Raw genomic sequence first — 19,304 nt, 5'->3', positions numbered from 1 at the left:
CCACGGATGGATGCGCCCAGAGTGACGGCCCCCTCAGCTCCACTGGTTAGGCGGCAGGATCCAGTGCGGACGCCGGCCTTGACGCCAGGTAAGGTTGGGGAAGGAGCGGGGAGTGACTTGGGCAGGAAGCGCTGCACGCAGGTGTCGGTGGGGACGGATGCACGGGGGGAGGACTTGGTGCGGCTGGTGAAAGGACGTTATGTGACGGACACGGGGGTGGGCCCGGAGGGGGCGGTGTCGTCGGCGGAGACAGCGTCGGTGACCACTGGGACGGGCTGCGAGGGGAGAGTGGCGGTGGGAAGTGCTAAGCCGGGCGGGGCAGACTCCGGGGCGAAGGAGAGTTGCGTGGTTCCGGTGCGCAAGCTCCCATATATGGGAGTGACTAAGCCACTGGGGGCCCATCTTTCGTTGGAAACGAAAGAGAAGATATGGAAGGGGGAGTACGTGGAGATGTTGAAGCTCCTTCACAGGGAGCTAACGTCTAAGGAGGGGTCTAAGGAGGAGGAGCAGGAGTTGCCAGGCGCCCCAAGGTGCCGCTGACTATTGACAATTGGTCAGCGGCATTTTTAATATACGCTAGCTTATATTGTGAAAAGTAAGCATTGTTCAAATACATGGATGTGGTCCGGAGGGCGCACGTGACTTACGGCGGCTACGCGTGGTCACAATATGACGAGGAATTCAGGGCCCGGATGGCGTCGGACCCGGACGCGAAATGGGGCAAGCTGGACTCCGACTTGTACCAGCAGGCAATGGGCGGGGCTAAGTTCGGCCGCACCGTCTACACGGCCAGTGGTCTGCCGCTCGCGCCGAGCCCCTTTTCGGCTGGCCCCACCCGTGGGGGGGGTGGGGCTGGGGGAGAGCGCCGGGCAGAGCTCCGTCAGGGCCTGCTGGGACTTTAATAAGGGCGCGTGCGGCAGGCAGGTGTGTCGTTTTAGGCACAAATGCTCAAAATGCGGGAGAAGGCACCCAGTGGTGCACTGCTGGGGAGTCGGAGAGCCTCCGGGACAACAGCAGGCAGCTGCAGGAAACCAGGCAAAGGGGCGGGGGGGGCGGCAGAGGGGGAGCTGGAGCTATGGGAAAAGGCTTGTACGCCAGTTAGGCTTGACAGGCTGGAGCCATTGCTGGCGGCCTATCCGCGGGCGGATGATGCGGCTGTGTTGCGACTGGGATTCCGGGAGGGTTTTCGGTTGGGATACGAGGGGCCGCGGATCGCGCACTGGGCAGACAACTTGAAGTCAGTCAATGCTCGCAAGGGTATGGTGCGTGAGAAAATGTTCAAGGAGGTGAAGGAGGGCCGGATGGTGGGCCCCTTCGGGGAGCCGCCTTTGCCAGACCTGATTATTTCCCCGATCGGAGTGGTGCCCAAGAAGGAGTTCAGGTTGATACAGCACCTGTCGTGGCCGGAAGGGTCTTCGGTGAATGACTTCATATCGGCGGAGCTCGCATCGGTGTCATACTCGTCGGTGGACGTGGCGCAGAAGATTGCGGCGGCCGTGGGAACCGGGGCCATGATGGCGAAGTGCGACATTAAGTCGGCCTTCAGGTTGCTACCGGTGCACCCGGAAGATCACCAGTTGTTGGGGATCCAATTCGATGGGGGCATTTTCGTGGACAAAGCGCTTCCCACGGGGTGCTCGATCTCATGTGCATTGTTTGAGCGTTTCAGCTCCTTTCTGCAGTGGGCTTTTTCCTGGCGCACAGGCTCGGAGACGGTGACGCACTATCTGGATGACTTCTCTCTAGTGGGGCAGCCCGGTTCAACGGATTGTCCGCGACAGCTGGACGATTTCAAGGACTTAATGGGTTACTTGAGGGTTCCCCTGGCACCAGAGAAGACGCACGGTCCCAGTATAGTGCTGTCCTTTCTCGGAATCGAGTTCAACTCGGCAGCCATGGAAGCACGCCTGCCGGAGGACAAGAGGGTGGCGATGTGGGCGTTGGTGGAAGGCATGTTGGACAAGCGGAAGGTGACTGTGCAGGATGTGCAAGTGCTGTTGGGACATCTGAATTTTGCATGTCGAGTGGTGCGAGCGGGGCGTACGTTCTGCTGTCGGCTGGGTCTGGCGTTGTCGGGGTTGACGTTGCCACATCATCACTTGCGCCTGTCGGCGGGATCGAAGGAGGACTTGCGGATGTGGATGGCTTTTCTGGGACGGTTCAATGTGGTGCCGATGGCATCGCCAGAGGATTGGGAATGGGACGTCACGATGTACTCGGACGCGGCAGGAGTTGGTGGCTTCTGTTTGTACTGGGCAGGTCGGTGGTGCGCAGAACGGTGGCCCCCGCATTGGCAGGCAGGGGGCCGCAGCATTGCGTTCTTGGAGCTGTTTCCTTTGGTGGTGGTGGTGGTGGTGGCGGTGTGGGCTATGGAATTGGCTCACAAGCGGGTTCTGTTCAGGGTAGACAATATGTCGGTGGTACAGGTGGTTAACAGGCAGTCGGCCCGGGACCCGCAGGTGCTAAAATTGATGAGGGTGTTCGTCCTTCGCTGTTTAGAGCATGGTATCCTGTTTCAGGCCCGACATGTGCCTGGGGTGGACAATGACATTGCGGATGCTTTGTCTCGTTCACAGTGGCAGAGGTTCCGTGGGTTAGCCGCCGAGGAGTCCAAGACGCCGGTTCCGAGAGAGCTGTGGTCGGTGGGAGACGCCGGGTCGTTCAACTAGTGAAGGCGTCGGTGGCGGTGTCTACTTGGAAGGCATACGTGCAGGCCTGGGAGGAATTTCGGCAGTCTGGCGCGGTAAGGCAAGGGGAACGGTGGCATCAGGAGGAGCAGGTGGTCCGGTTCATGTTGGCATTGATTGACAAGGGTTTGTCGAGAGTGACGATTGCGGGGAAGTTGTCGGCGGTGGCCTTCATGGGCAAGATGTGGTGGGGCTACCCCCCGTCGGGAGAGCTGTGGGTGAGGCTGTTGGTTGGTTGGGCAAGGGAGAAAAGACCGCGGGTGTGCCAGCGGAGGCCTATTACGGAGGATATGCTGGGGGAGCCTGCTGGTTATGTTGCCATCGATTTGTCGCGACTGGGGGGAGACGACTTTGTTTTCCACACTCATGTCTTGGTTGTTTTTTGGTGCGTTTAGGGTTTCAGAGTTGGTGGGGCATAAACTTTCGACCAAATTGGTGCAACATTTCAACAGTTTGAAACATCAACCAAGAGATTTACGCTGGGTAGTGATTGAGAGAGTACAAGGAGATCCACACAATATGAGCAACAGATTACTCAAGAAGGAGGCACGGTGGATCTATGAAGAATCTACAGCTGAATTAGGCCTAAATGAAATTATTGAGTGGAATAAAGTATCAATGATCTAGAGTGCAATCTCTCATCAGACACACCATTGGTCTATGACCGATCCGTAAGGATAAGCACTACTGCTTGACACTGCAATTCAGGACTATAATTAACACTATCTATTTGTGGACTCTAATTAGGGGTCCCCATCTTTTGTTTTGAATAATATCCCTATTGCACTTTAAAAGATAACGCAGTGGAGGGGTTAAATATGAACATACCTAAACATACCACATCACTCTTAAAATCCAACAAATATATTAAGGAGTTTTGTCGCCTAGTCCCTATGACCCCTAGGTGCCCACTCAACAACACCAGGTCCATATCCTGCTGGTACTCGCCATCCCGATCTAAAATGGCACTCGCGATAGAGGTATAATGACGCGCCACCACACTAGTTTCCCGATTCAAAATGACGCCGCTACTGCGGTACGATGATGCGCCACGTCAGGTTGACACGCACGCGTCACATGACGGGACATCGGGCTATGTAAACAAACCGCCAGCACCGCTTTAACGCACGAGGGGTGAGCACAGACCACACCTGAACGCGAAAGCGGTAAGAAGTTCCGGGGGCAGTCTTTTGATATGCCGAGGGGAACCGTGAATTGGAACCTTGAATAGGGTGGCAGGTTGTGAAAGTAATGAGAGATTCTTTTAAGAATGGGCGTGTTAAAACTAACAGATAGCTACATAGGTCTCTATGTATCTTAAGACTTTTTTCCGCAATCTTGTTGTTTTTGCCTCAGATACCGACCATCCGGCGGTTTACAAGGACCCACTACCGAGTTAGGGGCCTGTAGAAGACAATATATTCTTCCACGGGGGCCGGGTAGGCTTGTCAGAGGAGGCCACCTGGTAATATACATTTTTACTCATACTAGACTATATAAGGTGACTTGCTACGTGCACCGGAAACGGTACCACTTGTTGAGACATTTTAATGTACAAATGAAGTGTGTGTTTTATGTCCTACAAACCACTACAGGTACAATAAGGGAAGAATTTGAAAGGTGCAATTCATATGCTGACCCAAAACCCTGAAGAAATCACTGACAAGTAAGACACAGTGATGAAACATGTCGGTTGACTTTTAACAGAGTGAGCTAACAGCACAGAATAAAGACAGTAGTTGCCAGTTAGTCTTGCTCTTTTTAATTGTGATATATCTTGTACTTCACCATTTGGGTAATGGGAATATCATTTTTGGGTTCTATCACACATAACACTTGATGGTTTTATGTTTTGAATGCACTTTCTTTATTTCCTTTTCTCCCATTTCATTTTGGGGTTGACAGTAGCTGATGATGAGAAGTGAGGAATCAGGCGAGTACCAGCCTGATAGAATCCTCCCCTTGGTGTTGCTTCCGTGAGGCACTGTCAACCTTCCCTCCCCCTTTTTTTCACGATTGGAAAATAACGGGCACATATAGTTGGGTGGTGGACCTCTTAGACACACACATGTAGGCAATTCTGCCGGGTCGAATTGGCAACAGAGTGCAATCTATGTAGACAGAAGGTATATACATATCCTCCGCTACAATTTAATAGAAAAATTCCTTATAGCCATAGAGCCTACTAGGGGCAGGCCATTTTTGTTTGTGAGTAACTTGAGTGGGGGGCGGCCTGCTTCTTATCCCCCTAAGGCTCCTGTCAGTTGGGGGCATAAAGGGGGGCCGGGGTGTTGTGGGAGCAAGTGGCGGTTCAGGCAAGAGAGGTGGCGGTGCGCTTGCGACGCTCCAAGACGGATCAGCGTGGGGTGGAGACTTGGGTGGTTCTGGGGCGGGGGAGGCTGGACAGGGTGTATCCCGCGGCGTGGGGTCGGAAGTTGGCGGCCGGGCAGAAGAGGTTGGGGGGGGAGTTGTTTGGACGGGGGGAAGGACGGGTGACGGCGGCTCAGGTGCTGTGGGTTCTGCGGCGCGCCCAGTGACAGATGGGTCAGGACCCTAAGGCTTTCGGGACACATTCCTTTCGAATAGGGGCGGCGACAGACGCGGAGAGGAAAGGCTGGGGGACGGAGGAAATTAAGCGACTGGGGCGGTGGAAGTCGGATTGTTACAAGACTTATGTACGGTTGTCGGGGGTACAAGGGGGGCTATGACATGGCAGTTTGTTTGCCCTCTTACATGTGTGTCTTTGCACGTGCTGTGGCGGGGCCGGCTTTGGCAGTATTGGACATTTACATTGTGGGACATTCCTTTGTCAAAAGAGCAGAGAGGGCGGAGTGGGACAAGCATCGGAAACTCAATTTGGAACTGGACAACAGATTGTTTAGATGTCATTGGCGGGGAAAGGGGGGAATGCTTTGGCACGAGTTGATGCTGTGTTGAACAATGTGGTGTGGGGGGGGGGGGGTGTCCTGATGTGGTGGCCATTCATTTGCGGGAAAACGACCTGGTACTATGCAAAGGGCTTGCCCTGGTCAAACAAATTAAAAGGGACCTGTTGGAGATACGGAAGAAATGGGGAGGGTGCCACGTAACATGGTCTGAGTTCATTCCCAGGAGGATCTGGCGGGGGGGCGGAGCGCCCAGGGGCTATAGACAGGGCACGGAGGAAGATCAATAGGGAAATGAAGGATTTTTGTGCGAAGGAAAGGGTAGGGCGCATGGAGCATCCGGAACTGAGATACGGGGCAGTGTATTTTTTCAGGGAGGACGGGGTCCACCTGTCTCGGTATGGGATGGAGCTGTACATTGTCCAGTTGAAAGAGGCCCTAGATGTAGCGTTGTGGGTGCGCAGATATCCGAGGGGGCAGGATTCCTATGGGGGGTCGAAAGTCACTAAGTGGCTTTCGAGTGGCGTTTTTCCTAGTACAAAAGGGGGTTAAGTGTAGGAGGCCTGGGATGTTTGCCAGAGGGTGGGGAATACAGAGGTCAAGGTATGTTTAGTTGGGTACTGATGCAGGTTATAAGGAGGGATGTTGTGGTTATGTTGTGCTTATGTTGTGCTTATGTTTATAATGTGGGGAACCATTTAGGGGAGGGGGTTGGGGGCTGTTAGGGATTTCATATTTAGTGAGGGGTAGTTTTGTTTGGCACAGGCCAAGGTTTTGCTCGTAAGGGGCACCTGCTTCCAATAAAGCGGCTTTTGTCACACCTTATTACTGTGTCTGTGGTCGGTCCCCCCCTCACCCCTCTGGTTGGCCCCAATGGGGTTTTGGGGAGGGGGGGCGGCCGACCACTGGGAGGCCTGCCACTCCCGGGGGTCTTTGGGGCCCTGGAGGGAGGGGGGGCGACCGGAGCTGGAGGAGTGGGCTCTTTGGGCTGGCAGCGTTCTGTTGGGCTTGCTTTGGGCTGGGGATTGGGCTACTTGGGCTGGGTCCCTATAAGACCGGACATTTTGTGTTACTGACCACCATTTGGTGGCAGTGACACAGCAGCCGGCGGGGGATGTTGGTCGCGATCTTTTTTCCCGCCCTCCCTCCCTGTTTTCGCTGCGTCCAAGTGGGAGGTTTTTTCCGGGGTCCTGGGTGGTCCTTCTTTTGGCCCTGGGAAGCTCTGGGGGGTTTGTCTTGTTAGTTTTGGGGGGGGTTTGTTCTCAGAGGGGTTTTCTTGGGAGCCGGTGCATCAGGGTATTGAGGTTGGTGGGGGGGGGGGGGGTTTCGGCCGCTGGAACAGGTGCTGGTGTGCAATACAGGAGGATGGCGTTTTTCCTAGTACAAAAGGGGGTTAAGTGTAGGAGGCCTGGGATGTTTGCCAGGGGGTGGGGAATACAGAGGTCAAGGTATGTTTAGTTGGGTACTGATGCAGGTTGTAAGGAGGGATGTTGTGGTTACGTTGTGCTTATGTTGTGCTTATGTTTATAATGTGGGGAACCATTTAGGGGAGGGGGTTGGGGGCTGTTAGGGATTTCATATTTAGTGAGGGGTAGTTTTGTTCGGCACAGGCCAAGGTTTTGCTCGTTAGGGTGCACCTGCTTCCAATAAAGCGCCCTTTGTCACACCTTATTACTGTGTCCCCACCCCCCCCACCCCTCTGGTAGGGCCCCAAATATACCATTTGACTCTCGTACTGAAATGTTTGGAGACCCCTGATGTAAGAGAAAGAACCCAATGCCAGTGCTTTCTAAATTGGTTATTGTGTGGCCTTTTCAGGGTACAGTAAGCAAGACCAAGGTTCAATCTGCGGTCCTCTCCTGAGCTATTTATTTTTTTCCCTAAAAAATGATTACTAGATGAATGAAAGTAGCTGCCGATGACTTCTCTCTGTTCGGTTCCTTTCCCCTATGGAAATCCTGCTCACCAGCTTACGTTTCCGGAAGTCTTCTATTTTTCAGTTGTGGGTTGCATTTGCGCGTTATATTACAGTGTTTTTTATCAAGCGCTATGCGTAAACGAATCTGCTTCTGCTGCGCAATTATACAGATGTATTGACAAATGTTCGTGTTAGGGATCTCTATTTACTCACTGATTAAAGTTGTGCATTACCTACTAACAAATCTTACCTGTAATGCCCACTTACCTGGCGCCTGTGGTGGCAGGGACCTGCTCTTCCCTGAGTGCACGCCCACTTCTTCCCCTCTGGAATGACCGTGGACCAAACCTGAGATGACCTGTCTGCAGCAGGCAGGTGAGAAGAGAGTAGCAATGAGCTGACAGCTGCATAGGTTAACACATGCAAACATAATCCAGCCTTCTAGGGTGTTAAGTGTGCCCGTCACTATTTGGCCTTATGCGCCGGTTACAGCAGTTAGTGTCCATTTCCAGGTGCCTCTACTCGGAGCCTGATATTATATAGAGATCTTTTCAATGGGAGCCCTAAGCTTACTTGGTTTGCACAACTTCAATAAATCCAGGTTTGATATAATTATTCTCAACACTTTTCTACACATGATTGGTCATTGTGAAAATACAGAAAATATGTACAAGTTGGTTTTATTCGCAAGAGAGTTATAGCATACTTACAAAGTGCCCAACTCACAAATCTTTGTGCTTGAGCAAACGCGCCATTTTCCTGGAAGTTTAGGCAAAAGTCACAACTAAGCTTAGAGTACAACTACTAAAATGAGTGTTAGAAATTGGGCCGAATGGATCAGTCTACTTCTGTCTTGGAGTGTTTTTTCTTATTTATTTGTAGAAGTAATGAATTAATGTTTTTAATACTTTCAAAGTCAATTGACGGTATTATTCTCCAAACAACGTTACTAAGTCTGTTTAAAAACATTTTTGTCTTCAAGGAAAATGAAAAGTTGTATCACCAGGTGAAAGAGCTACAGAGTCAGAACAAGAAGAATGAAGAAAGGATGTTTCACGAAAATCAAAATCTCTTGGCTGAATTGGCAAACGTGAAGTGAGTTATTACAACTGCAGCATTCACATAAAACTATCCTGCACACGTTGGCCTTGTTGAAAATTTATCATTTTCGTTACACCCCCAAATTCCTTAGTGTATCCAGAATATTATGCTTCCATGCTCCCCACATTTTTGCTCACATTTCACACTCCAACTAAAAATCTGGCTTTGTTTTCTCGTTGAAATTATGGCTACAGCTCTTTATTACACAATGGCATCGGGCGTTCCACTTTGCCGAATAGCAGTGTATTATGATTTTCTAATTTATTTTGTTTATTTTATTGACTTGTAAAGCGCCCGTATCACCCCCAAAGGGATATCTCCGCACCGCACTACGGCGGTGCTACTACTTGGAACCACATTATTGCGGGGGACAGAGGGTTGCAGCAGGTAGGTCTTGGAGTTTGCCACACTGTCCCCTGTTGTCCTCCCATCTTGCACAACAGGCCTCTGATTGAAGGTGGTGGCCTGGCAGCAATGTTTGAGGCACCTCTCAAATAAAGTAGGTCATGTTGTAATATGGGTGCCCCCGCACCAGACATGACCTACTGCATCATTAAACACATGTGGCAAGATGGTGGCCACACCTGGCAAGGGTCTGGGGTCTTCCCCCTTCATACCAGAGAACCCGTCGCTCCGGTTCCTATCATCTGCCCTACGGAGGGGGGAATGGAGTTCAAAGAAGGCCCTCGAAAGCACAGCAGAATTGTTAGTGACAACTGTTGAGGGTAGATTATCTCTACAGCTCTTGTCCCCCCCCCCCTTCCGGTTAAGTCAAGCTGTGCACAAAGGCTTCAGGTTTCTTATGGAACCATGTTTAAAGTTGGGGTTATGAGAACAAAATGAAAGCTTGGCAACTGTAAATTTTAATCGCTAGAGGGTACCAATTTACTTACCTGACCCACACCTTCCCTGGGACATGGCTGTATAGTGAGACCCACGTGTTCAGTCTGATCCCGTGTAATTTGGACACTAAAAACGTTCAAGGACCGAGTTAACCCATGGGAGGCTGGCTAGGGGAACAACTAAGATAACGGTTCATAGTGATGCCTGTGTTGGTTGTGCTGTAAATTCATGTGTTTTTTCTTTCAATAAAACGTATGAAACTTTATATATCTTTCAGTCAAAGTGTGAAATCCCGCATTCTATAGAATGCCTAGGTAATGTATAGAATGCCTGAAAATCGAACGTCAAAGTATGAAATTATTGATATTTTATACATTGCCTAGGCATTGTATACTTTGCCGGATTGTCTGCCGGCAAAGTATATAATACGCCTAATCCCGCCATTTTATTCCCGCCCGGCAATGTGTGAAATCCGGCATTCTATAGAATGGCTAGGCAATGTATAGAATGCCTGAAAATCGAACGTCAAAGTATGAAATGATTGATATTTTATACATTGCCTAGGCATTGTATACTTTGCCGGATTGTCTGCCGGCAAAGTATATAATACACCTAATCCCAGGGACAGCTCAAGTTATCAGCAAGCGAGGGGCAGAGACAGCACAGGTTATCAGCAAGCGAGGGGCAGAGACAGCACAAGTTGCCAGCAAGCAAGGGGCAGAGACAGCACAAGTAACCAGGCAAAGAGCAGGTGGCAGCCGTGCGGTTGTGTGGGGAGCGACCTGCCTGCAAGCAGGGTCAGAGGTCGTGTATAGCATCCGGCTGAGGTCCCACAGACACTCTGCCGTCATCCTTTCCCGTGGTTCTTGTATCACCATGTCCGAAGGGAGTGTAGTGCCAAGACAGGAATCACGCCATGCTGACATGCAACAGCAGTTCTGCGATTATTTATCTCAAGTAAGAGCCAATGCTGCTAAAAACGGTGTTTTCCTAACCGAAACCAGTTACCAAAAGTTAGTGGACGATGTGAAAAAGGCTAAGACGACCATTAAGAAGGAACCACTGGACTATTGGCTGGTGAAACACTATGACGTAATGATGGTCGAGAATACAACTAAGTTGATCTATCCTGTTAAAGAAGGTACGAGTGCTATTCAGTTTTACGTCGCAGACTCAGAGTTATTTGACGTACTCCATAAGGCCCATTTGGCTGTAAGTCATGGAGGACGGGACAGGATGTTGAAATAACTTTCACCTAAGTATAAGAACATTACCCGTCATGATATTGAGCTGTACATTCACCTTTGTGAGCCTTGCCAGAAGAAGCTAAAAGGTGTTAAAAAAGCTGTTGTTGTCAAGCCAATGTTTTTTTCTGAATTCAACTCCTGTTGTCAGGTCCGATCTCATCGATTTTCAGTCCCATCCTGACAGAGAGTATAAGTTTATAATGGTGTACCAAGATCATCTCACTAAGTTTGTAGTTCTCAGGGCTCTGAAATCAAAGAGAGTGGAAGAAGTAGCCTACAAGCTCGTCGACATATTTACGTTGCTTGGTGCTCCAACGATTCTACAGTCCGATAACGGCAGAGAATTTGCAAACAATATGGTAAGCAGCCTGAAGGAGTATTGGCCCACCTTGAAGATCGTCCATGGTAAGCCGCGCCACTCACAAAGTCAGGGGAGCGTCGAAAGGGCTAATCAGGACATTGAAAATATGCTGTGTGCTTGGATGCAAGATGAAAAAACTAACTGCTGGAGTGAGGGATAGCGGTTCGTCCAACTTATGAAGAACAGAGCTTTTCATTCTGGGATTAAGAGGTCACCATACGAAGCTCTGTTTGGCTGCAAAGCTAGAGTAGGTCTCTCGATGTCGTCCCTGCCTGATGACGTTTTACAAGACGTAGTGAGGAAGATCTCGAAAAAATAATAGAGAGCGTACAAACAACACAACAGCAGGAAGAAAGACGAGATGCATCAATGCAAGAGGCACAGCTCCCTGCAGAAGACATAGCTGAGAATGCAATCCATGATGGAGGAAACCAAAACAGTGATGAAGCCATGGTTATCGAAGAGCCTTCCATTTCCGTGGTTACCGAAAATCCTTCTTCTTCCGCTATCTGTTGCGTCTGCTTAAAAGAAACCAGCGGTGCTCATACATGTCGAAACTGTGGCCGAAACGTTCATGCCGTCTGTGGACATTCTCCTAAAGACGATGATGTCGACGAAGTAGAAGGTTATGGGGTTAGCATTTTGTGCAATGTTTGCTTCAATATTGAGAAAGCTATCCAAAGTAAAATGGAATCGAAATCGAACCTTGAGATTCAGGCCAAAAAAATGAAAAGGGATTCTGACAAAAAAATTCCTCCTGTGCCTTTGGGTGCCACTGTGCGAGTTCCGATTCCCGACGTTGACAAAGGGCGGGGTGACTCACGCAATCTCTTGGCAGTTGTTATGAACGTGACGGAAGATGGCTTTTACCGACTTGGAACTGCACAAGGAATCTTGAAGCAACTCTACACCAGATCACAATTCACTGTATGTCCAAAGAACTTAATGAGAATTGAAGATGCTCCTGACCACGAAATACCTCTCCGATCTGCAGCTACTTCTCAGTCCACAGGAAGAGGCCCAGGATTCGTCAGGTGTATGTGCAAGACGAAATGCCAAAATATGAGGTGCCTTTGTGTGAAAAAGAAAATTAAGTGCAATTCAAAATTTCACTCTAGCCTTCCCTGCTGCAACAAGTAGGTCATGCCAGTTCTGCTTTGTGTTTCACCGGTAACAATATTCTGTTCGCATTCTTCTTTAAGTCGTGAAATGTATGTACAAGATCAAAGTGCCAAAATAGAAGGTGTTTTTGTGCTGCAACAACTAGGTCATGCTAGTTCTGCTTTGTGTTTCACCGGTAACAATATTCTGTTCGCATTCTTCTTTAAGTCGTGAAATGCATGTACAAGATCAAAGTGCCAAAATAGAAGGTGTTTTTGTTCTGCAACAAGTAGGTCATGCCAGTTCTGCTTTGTGTTTCACCGGTAACAATATTCTATTCACATTCTTCTTTAAGTCGTGAAATGTATGTACAAGATCAAAGTGCCAAATTAGAAGGTGTTTTTGTTCTGCAATAAGTAGGTCATGCCAGTTCTGCTTCGTGTTTTACCGGTAAGAATATTCTGTTCGCATTCTGTAGGTCATGCCAGTTCTGCTTTGTGTTTCACCGGTAACAATATTCTGTTTGCATTCTTCTTTAAGTCGTGAAATGTATGTACAAGATCAAAGTGCCAAAATAGAAGGCGTTTTTGTGTGAAGAATAAAAGTGAGTACAATTCCACGTGTTACTCCGGCCTTTCTTAGTGTAACAAGCACTTCAATCTCCGTTCTGCTTTCATTGTTTTCCGGTAAGAATATCCTGTGCTTTATTTTGTAGTATTGTTCTTTCAGTTTTAAATGCGTATTAATTAATAAAGGCTTCTCATCTTGTGCCCTTTTAACCCTTTGCGTAAATGGTACTGGTCATTCTGTATAATGCCTAGGAATTGTATAGAATGCCTAGGAAAAGTATGTAACATTTTCACAAAAAACTTATATTTCATAGTTTGCCGAAAACCATCAGGCATTCTATACATTACCTAGGCATTCTATACAATACCGGGATTTCACACTTTGACTGTAACATATACACATTATTCTTGCCATATATCACACTGTGACTTTAAAACGATATTTTACTGACACACTACCTCCACTTCATATTGTGCGGACCTTCACTTAACTACTTTGGAGAGGATTTAATTTGATTTGTATATGTGACGAGAAAGCAGGGATGTATGGAACACTCCCATGTGTTTTTCTCAGTGGGTACCCCGCATCATAACCGTGTCTCTGAGTGGGAGTACCCAAGAACTAAATTCCCAAATTCTATTCTTCCATCAGCCAAACCCTAGATCATGTTGCCACCCCAGGTTCTTTCTCACTAGAGAAGAAGAGCGTAAGAAGTTTGCAAACTATAACATAGTTTTTGTGAACATTTATGGCCCACATCTGGTCTGCGCTTTGTTCCTCTGAAAGAAGGTAGATCTTGGTTTGTTGGTCGCTTGAGCTTTTGTCTTTGAATTAGATATTTGTAAATTACGTTTTACAGGCTTTAGCATCACAACATGTTCTCCTACTGGTGCAGCGGCCAGAGTGGCTGACTCTGGAGCGCAGGGATCATGGTGCTGGCGGCAGTTCAGCTCTGCATCATGCCGGCAGCAGTTCAGCTCCTTATCATGTGACTCTGGGCAATAGGCCACTTAAACTCCCTACTTAATCTCCCTGACGAACCGCCAGCGCCTTGGAACCTTAAGGGGTCATATGTTCGCTCTTTACAACAATGTATTATTATTACTGAACAAATAAAAACAAAGAAACAAGCATTGGCAAAAAGAACAGGTCTAGCCTACACAGAGATATTGGCTTTGGCAATGTGTTTTTGCCATGTTATACACCAGTGTGGCTGCTGTTCAGCACGGGTAAAAGTTAATAATGTGGAGTGTCCTAGAGTGGAGTGGTGAGGAGTAGAGTGTCGTAGACTGGATTCTTTTGAGTAGAGTGTCGTAGAGTGGAATAGGGGGAGTAGAGTGTCGTAAAGTTGAGTAGAGGAACTAGAGTTCAGTAGTTTAGTGGCAGAGCGTGTCAGACTACAGTGTCATAGAGTGCAGTGTGTGGAGCGGCGTAGAATGGAATAGGGTGGAGGGGGTTGGAGTGGATTGTGGTAGTGGGGTGAATTGAACTGGAGTAGATTGGAGTGGATTGGATTGGGGTACATTGGGTTGGATTGAGTGGGGTGGTTTGATGTAGGTGGATTGGATGGGGTAGATTGGGGTGGATTGAAGGGGGGTGAGGTAGATTGGATTAAGGTGAAATAGATTGGCTTTGGATCAGGTGGATTAGATTAGAGTAGGGTGGTTTGGAGTGGGGTGAATTAAAGTGGAGTGAAGGGATCATTTGGAGAGAGGTGTATTGGATTGCAGTGGGGTGGATTGGAGTGTGGTGGGCTTGATGGGTTGGATTGAGTGGGGTGGACTGAACTGGGGTGGGGTGGATTGGAGTGGGGTAGTGAGGGTGGATTGGAGTAGAGTAGAGTGGATTAGACTGCAGTGGAAAGGTGTGGATAGGAGCGGTGTGGACTGAGGGGTGGATTGGAGTGGGGTGAATTAAACTAGAGTGAGTGGAGTAAATTGGCATGGGGTGGATTGAACTGAGGTGGATTAGGTTGGGATGGGGTGAACTGGATAGGGCTGGATTGGATTGAGTTGGATAGGATTGGGGTGGGTGGATTTGATTGGAGTGGGGTAGATTGGATTTGGATTGGAGTGGGGCATATTGTTTTGGATTGGAGTGGGGCATATTGTTTTGGATTGGAGTGGGGCATATTGTTTTGGATTGGAGTGGGGCATATTGTTTTGGATTGGAGTGGGGCATATTGTTTTGGATTGGAGTGGGGCATATTGTTTTGGATTGGAGTGGGGCATATTGTTTTGGATTGGAGTGGGGCATATTGTTTTGGATTGGAGTGGGGCCTATTGTTTTGGATTGGAGTGGAGTAGATTGTTTTGGACTGAAGTAGAGTAGATTTCTTTGGACTGGAGTTGGGCAGATTGTTATTGGATTGGGGCAGGTTCTTTTGGACTGGAGTGGGACAGATTGTTTTAGACTGGGGCAGATTGTTTTGGATTGGGGAGGGGCAGATTGTTTTGGATTGGAATTGGGCAGATTGTTTTGGATTGGAGTTAGGCAGATTGTTTTGGATTTGAGGGCGGCAGATTGTTTTGGATTGGAGTGGGGCATATTGTTTTGGATTGGAGTGGGGCATATTGTTTTGGATTGGAGTGGGGCATATTGTTTTGGATTGGAGTGGGGCATATTGTTTTGGATTGGAGTGGGGCATATTGTTTTGGATTGGAGTGGGGCATATTGTTTTGGATTGGAGTGGGGCATATTGTTTTGGATTGGAGTGGGGCATATTGTTTTGGATTGGAGTGGGGCATATTGTTTTGGATTGGAGTGGGGCATATTGTTTTGGATTGGAGTGGGGCATATTGTTTTGGATTGGAGTGGGGCATATTGTTTTGGATTGGAGTGGGGCATATTGTTTTGGATTGGAGTGGGGCATATTGTTTTGGATTGGAGTGGGGCATATTGTTATGGATTGGGTGGGGTGGATTGTTTTGGGCTGGAGTGGGATGGATTGGGGAGGGAGTGGGTTGGATTGGATTGGGGTGATGTAATTTGGAGTGATTGGATTGGGCTGGGTTGGTGTGTGGTGGATTGGATTGGTGTGGGTGGATTGGATTGGAGTGTAGCAGATTGGTATGGGGGATTAGAGTGGGCAGATTGTTTTTTTTTTGGAGTGGGAAAGATTGGAGTGGGAAAGATTGGAGTGGGAAAGATTGGAGTGGGACGGATTCGAGTGGGACGGATTCGAGTGGGACGGATTGGAGGGGGACGGATTGGAGGGGGACGGATTGGAGGGGGACGGATTGGAGGGGGACGGATTGGAGGGGGACGGATTGGAGGGGGACGGATTGGAGTGGGGCAGATTGGAGTGGGGCAGATTGGAGTGGGGCAGATTGGGGTGGGGCAGATTGGGGTGGGGCAGATTGGGGTGGGGCAGATTGGGGTGGGGCAGATTGGGGTGGGGCAGATTGGGGTGGGGCAGATTGGGGTGGGGCAGATTGGAGTGGACAGATTGTTTTGGATTGGAATGGGGCAGATTGGAGTGGACAGATTGTTTTGGATTGGAATGGGGCAGATTGGAGTGGACAGATTGTTTTGGATTGGAATGGGGCAGATTGGAGTGGACAGATTGTTTTGGATTGGAGTGGGGCAGATTGTAGTGGACAGATTGTTTTGGATTGGAGTGGGGCAGATTGGTTTGAATTGGAGTGGACAGATTGGAGTGGGGTGGATTAGAGTGGGACAGACTGAAGTGGGGAGATTGTTTTTCTATTGGAGTGGGGCAGATTGGAGTTGGATGGATTGGTGTGGGGCAGACTGTTATGGAGTGGAGTGGGGCAGACTGTTATGGAGTGGAGTGGGGCAGACTGTTATGGAGTGGAGTGGGGCAGACTGTTATGGAGTGGAGTGGGGCAGACTGTTATGGAGTGGAGTGGGGCAGACTGTTATGGAATGGAGTGGGGCAGATTGTTTTGTATTGGCGTGGAGCACATGTTTTCAGATTGGAGTGGGGCAGATTGTTTTAGATTGGGAGTGGGACCGATTGTTTTGGATTGGAGGAGGACAACTTGCTGTGGGGATGTTGGGAGGATTGGAGTGTGGTGGATTGGATTGGGGTGTGTGGTTTGGATTGGAGTGGGGTGAATTGGATTGGTGGGGTGGATAGGAATGAGTGGGGTGTACTGCACAGTTTTGTGTTAAAGCTTCATTTCAGAAGTTACACTTAAGAACAATTTCACTTTGCAATAAGAAATTCCCCATGTTTTGAGAACAGCACCCACAAGCAAAAACAAAAAAAATACGAGTGTAAAGTGAGAGAAGACTTGGCAAAATAAAATAAAGTTAACTGTAGATATTAAATCTTTGCAATTTTGTTTGTCCTGCTGGGCATGTTTTTGCCAGTCACATGCGTTCTGTTTTCAGGGCACTAAAAGTTCCACAGATCAAAATAGTTTGTCAGTCACGTCTGTAGCAGCAGATGGGCACTGAATAAGTTAAATCAATCAGAGCTGGGTCCACAAAGAGGAATGGAAATGATGTTAAGCGTGCCTTGACGAATTACGAGGCTATAGAGAGGAGTGCCATGCAAGCAAACTAATGGTAAGGAACAAGCGGGCTCTGGCATTTTTTGTTAGCGACAGTGTCTCGCAAGCGAGACGTATGCGCTAGCACTACATGCTCTTGCAGGCTCAACCCTAAAAAAGAAATTCTAAATTCATAACCGTTACAAGCTCTCATTAAAGTTGACTGGGCTCCTTGATTCAATTGAACAGATGGCATCACAGAATAAAGTCGGTGAAGATGCTTTTCTGATAGAGATTTCTAGCCGCAGATTACTTACCTTAGAATTATCCCCAAGCATCAGACTGGATCTGGAAATTGTTTGTGAGCCGTACCCATGCATAGGTGGCGTAGTTCGGCTCCTTGTGGCGTTGTCTGCGCTGGAAATGATGTTCATGGTGCCCATATAGACACCACCCCGGCAACAGTGGCTGTATGCCGCTCGCCTGGTTGAAAATTACTGGCTTTTCTGGACATGTCCCATCCTCTCTTATGGACATGCCCTTTGATGAATCCCGTCTCTTTGGAGACAAGGTGGATTCTGGTCTGGAGTCCTTTAAGGATACCAGAGCTATGACCAGGTCATTGGGCCATTCCATGGCCCCTCCTACCCCCTCAATCCACCTTTCACTCCTTTCGTGGCCACAGAAGGGGTTTACTGCAGTGTGCTTTCCTGTCAAGGAACTGCAGTGCTCAAGCTTTCAAGCCTCTGCTTGGCTAAGAATGCAGCACCTACTGGCCCCGTGGATCGGGTGGCCAGCGGTTGGCTCAGTCCTCCACCCCACCATTAGCCGCAACCTCCAAACCCTCCTAGTCTGCCCACTTACTATCATGGGCACCCAGTAGGTGTCAGGATTCAGCATCACCTGTGTCACTGGCAGTCTTTTTGACATTGGACATGTGGGGTTTGCAGATTGTCCTTCGAGACTACCCCTTCCTCCATGCCACCTACTTACGACAGGCTGACGGAGGACCATCTATCTCTTCTCCACCTGATAGTGAGGACTCTGTTGGGCAAAAGAGCCATAGAGGGAGTGCAGATGCCCGAAATGGGTGGTGGTTGTTACTCCCGCTACTTTCTGGTGACCAGAAAGAAGGTGGCCTTCGTCCTATCCTAGACCTGTGCTCTCTCAACAAGAAGGAGCAGTTCAAGATGCTCACTCTAGCTCAGGTCCTATCTGCCCTGACAAAGGAGACTGGATGATAGCTTTGGACATGCAGGACACATATTCCCATCCTGCCTGCCCACAGGCGTCACCTGCAGTTCACGGTGGGCATGAGCCGTTTCAGTTCGCTGTGCTCACCAGTGCCTCTCAAGAGTTGACCAAGGTGATGACGGTAGTTGCAGCTCATCTGCTCAAATCAAGTCTTCCCCTATCCCGACGACTGGCTGTTGAAGGCGGGCTCGACCCAAGCTGTTGTCTCCCACCTGCAGACTATGGTGGACATCCTGCATTCGCTGGGGTTCACTATCAACATGCTGAAGTCACACCTGACTCCCTCTCAGACGCTCCCTTTCGCCTGCGTTGTTCTAGACATGGTGAAGTTTTGGGCTTACCCTCCCAAACGATGAGTCCAAGATATTCAGGCTATGATACCAATGTTTCAGGATCTATCCTAGATTTCAGTGAGGCTGACTCCAACGCTACTTGGCCTCATGGCCTCTTGCATCCTGCTGGTGAAAAATGCCCGTTGGCATATGCAGGCTCTGAAGTTCCAGAGGGCATAGCATTCAAGGCAATCTTTCAGACATGGTCCAGATATCTGAAGTAACACTGAAAAATCTGCAGTGGTGGTTAACGAACCGCGACTGGGTCAGCTGCAGACCCATTTCCCTTCCCCAACCAGATCTCATGGTAGGGACAGATGCATCTCTCCTGGCCTGGAGCGGCCATCTGGGAGAGGTGGAGATTAGAGGACTCTGGTCTCTGGTGAAATCCGAACTCAAAATCAAGCTGTAGGAGCTTTGAGCGATCCATTTGAATTTGAAAGCCTTTCTGCCCTCCATCCAGCGAAGTCTGGTGCAGGTGTTCACGGACAACATGACCGCCATGTGTTGCTGCAACAAACAGGGCAGTGTTGGGTCGTAGACTC

At 49.0% G+C, this 19,304-nt stretch overlaps 1 protein-coding gene across 2 annotated transcripts in view; it reads left to right on the top strand.

The window, feature by feature from the left end:
• CEP162 (centrosomal protein 162) overlaps positions 1-19,304 on the top strand; it is a 977,479-nt gene that overhangs the window by 573,417 nt on the left and 384,758 nt on the right. For both annotated transcript variants that reach the window (XM_078648156.1, XM_078648158.1), the window contains one exon: positions 8,473-8,585. In XM_078648156.1, the coding sequence (XP_078504282.1) occupies positions 8,473-8,585 (113 nt within the window). The remainder of the gene's footprint in view (positions 1-8,472; positions 8,586-19,304) is intronic.

This window comes from Lissotriton helveticus, chromosome 6 (genome assembly GCF_964261635.1).
Source record: "Lissotriton helveticus chromosome 6, aLisHel1.1, whole genome shotgun sequence".
Lineage (NCBI taxonomy): Eukaryota > Metazoa > Chordata > Amphibia > Caudata > Salamandridae > Lissotriton > Lissotriton helveticus.
Note: the sequence above shows the minus strand (reverse complement) of the source record. Positions and strands in the feature narration are given on the sequence as shown.